The 2,207-nt window shown below is 65.4% G+C and overlaps 1 protein-coding gene across 1 annotated transcript in view; it reads right to left on the bottom strand.

Moving 5' to 3' along the window:
- The window catches only part of LOC102043608 (probable E3 ubiquitin-protein ligase DTX3), a 7,042-nt gene extending 4,843 nt beyond the window's left edge, over positions 1 to 2,199 (bottom strand). Inside the window, exons 1-2 of the mRNA XM_031065441.1 lie at positions 2,138 to 2,199; positions 7 to 224 (exon numbers count right to left, since the gene is read on the bottom strand). Coding sequence (XP_030921301.1) covers positions 7 to 224; positions 2,138 to 2,150 — 231 coding nt within the window. The 5' untranslated portion in view covers positions 2,151 to 2,199. The remainder of the gene's footprint in view (positions 1 to 6; positions 225 to 2,137) is intronic.
- Positions 2,200 to 2,207: the final 8 nt, after the last annotated feature.

The following is a 2,207-nucleotide window of genomic DNA, read 5'->3' on the forward strand; positions in this document are numbered from 1 at the left end:
CCCCGCGCCGCGGGGGGGCGCCGGGGGGGTGGCGCAGAGCTGCAGCACGTACAGCTCGGGGGTCTCGCCGTCCACCAGGATCCGCACCCGCGCCTCCTGCGCCAGCAGCGCCAGGCGCGCCGCGCGCTCCCGCGTCACGAACTCCCACACGCGCTTGGGCACCGTCACCCGGCTCTTGGCACCGGGGGCACCGCAGCCCGACATCCTCGAGAGCACGAAGGACACTGCGGGAGGGCCGGGGGGCGTCAGGGCCGGGCACGCGGGGCACCCCGGAACGGGCACGGGCACCCCGGAACAGCCAGGGGACCGAGCAGGGACACCCCAAAACACCCAGAGCTGGGCACATCCCCAGGGACAGCACCCTGCTGGCACCGGCACCCCACTCCTCTTGGGGTCCCCACACCCCGACATCCTCGAGAGCACGAAGGACACTGCGGGATGGCCCGGGGGGCGTCAGGGCCGGGCACACAGGGCACCCCGAAACGGGCACGGGCACCCCGGAACAGCCAGGGACACCCCGAAACATCAGGGCACGGGCACAGACACCCCAAAACAGCCGGGACTGGGGACACAGGGCACCCCAAAACACCCAGGGATTGAGTAGGGACACCACGAAAGAGCCGGGGCTGGGCACAAACCCCAAACACCCACGGACACCCCGAAACACCCATGGGCACCCCAAAACACCCATGGGCACCCCAGAACAGCTGGGGATGGGCATGGACACCCCAACACACCCATGGGAAACTCAGAACACCCAGGGATGGAGCATGGGCACCCCAAAACATCAGGGACTGGGCACAGACCCCAAACAGCCATGGACACCCCAAAACACCTCGGAACTGAGCAAGGACACCCCAAAACACTCATGGGCACCCCAAAACACCCGGGAGTGGGCATGGACACCCCAAAACACCCATGGGAAACTCAGAACACCCAGGGATGGAGCATGGGCACCCCAAAACATCAGGGACTGGGCACAGACCCCAAACACCCATGGGCACCCCAAAACACCACGGGGCACGGATCACAAAACACCCACGGACACCCCAAAGCAGCTGGGGATGGAGATGGACCCCCCAAAACCCCCTGAGCCTGGAGCCCACTGCCACCATCACCCGGCTCTTGGGGCCCCCCTGCACCCCAACATCCCTGACAGCACAAACGACACTGGGGCACCCCAAAACTGCCTGGGACTGGGCATGGCACCCCAAAACCCCAGGGACTGGACCCCCATTGGCACCATGACCTGGTGGCCCCCAACACCCCAAAATCCTCAACAGGACAAACACGGGAGGGACACCCCAAAACCATCAAGGGCTGCTCGTGGCACCCTTTGAACCCCAAAATCTGGGCGTGGGATCTTCAAAGCCTGAGACTGGGCATTGATTCCCCCAAAATCTCTCAGAGCTTGGACACAGACCCCCAAAAACCTTTCAGAGCCTGGGCATGGACCCCCAAAAACCTCTGAGACTGGATATGGATCCCCAAAAGCCTCTGAGACTGGATATGGATCCCCAAAAACTGCCAGAGATTGAGCATGGACCCCCAAAACTTCTGAGACTGGGCAGAGACCCCCCAAACCTCTCAGAGCCTGGGCAGGGACCTCCCCGAACCCCTCTGAGACTGGATATGGATCCCCAAAAACCTCTGAGACTGGATATGGATCCCCAAAAACCCCCAGAGACTGAGCACAGGACCCCAAAATCCCCTGACACTGGGCAGGGACCCCCCAAAACCTCTGAGACTGGGCAGAAACCCCCCAAAACCTCTCAGAGCTTGGGCATGGACCCTGTGGGGTGCACGAGGGGGGTCTCCAAAACCCAGGAGGTGCCCAAGGGGGGTCCCGAGAACCGGGGGGTGTCCAAGGGGGTCCCCTGAAGTCGGGGGGTGCCCGGGGGGGTCCCCAGAACCCGGAGGTGCCCAAGGGGGGGTCCCCAGAACTCGGGGGGTGCCCAAGAGGGGTGCCCAGAACCCGGGGGTGCTCCATGGCCGGGGGGTCCCATGGGTGCTCCAAGGGGGTCCCACAGCCCGGGGGGAAGGGCCCAAAGGGGGTCCCCAAAGCTGAGACCCGTGCACGAGGGGGGGTCGCAGCCCCGGGGGGGTCCCCAGAGCGGGGGGTCCCCCCCACACCCACCTGGTGAGCCCATGGGGGACGCAGCACGGAGGATCAGCAGAGCCACGAGCCCGGGGCTGGGGGCGGACAC

The sequence above is a fragment of the Geospiza fortis genome, unplaced genomic scaffold (genome assembly GCF_000277835.1).
Source record: "Geospiza fortis unplaced genomic scaffold, GeoFor_1.0 scaffold893, whole genome shotgun sequence".
In the NCBI taxonomy this organism is placed as follows: domain Eukaryota; kingdom Metazoa; phylum Chordata; class Aves; order Passeriformes; family Thraupidae; genus Geospiza; species Geospiza fortis.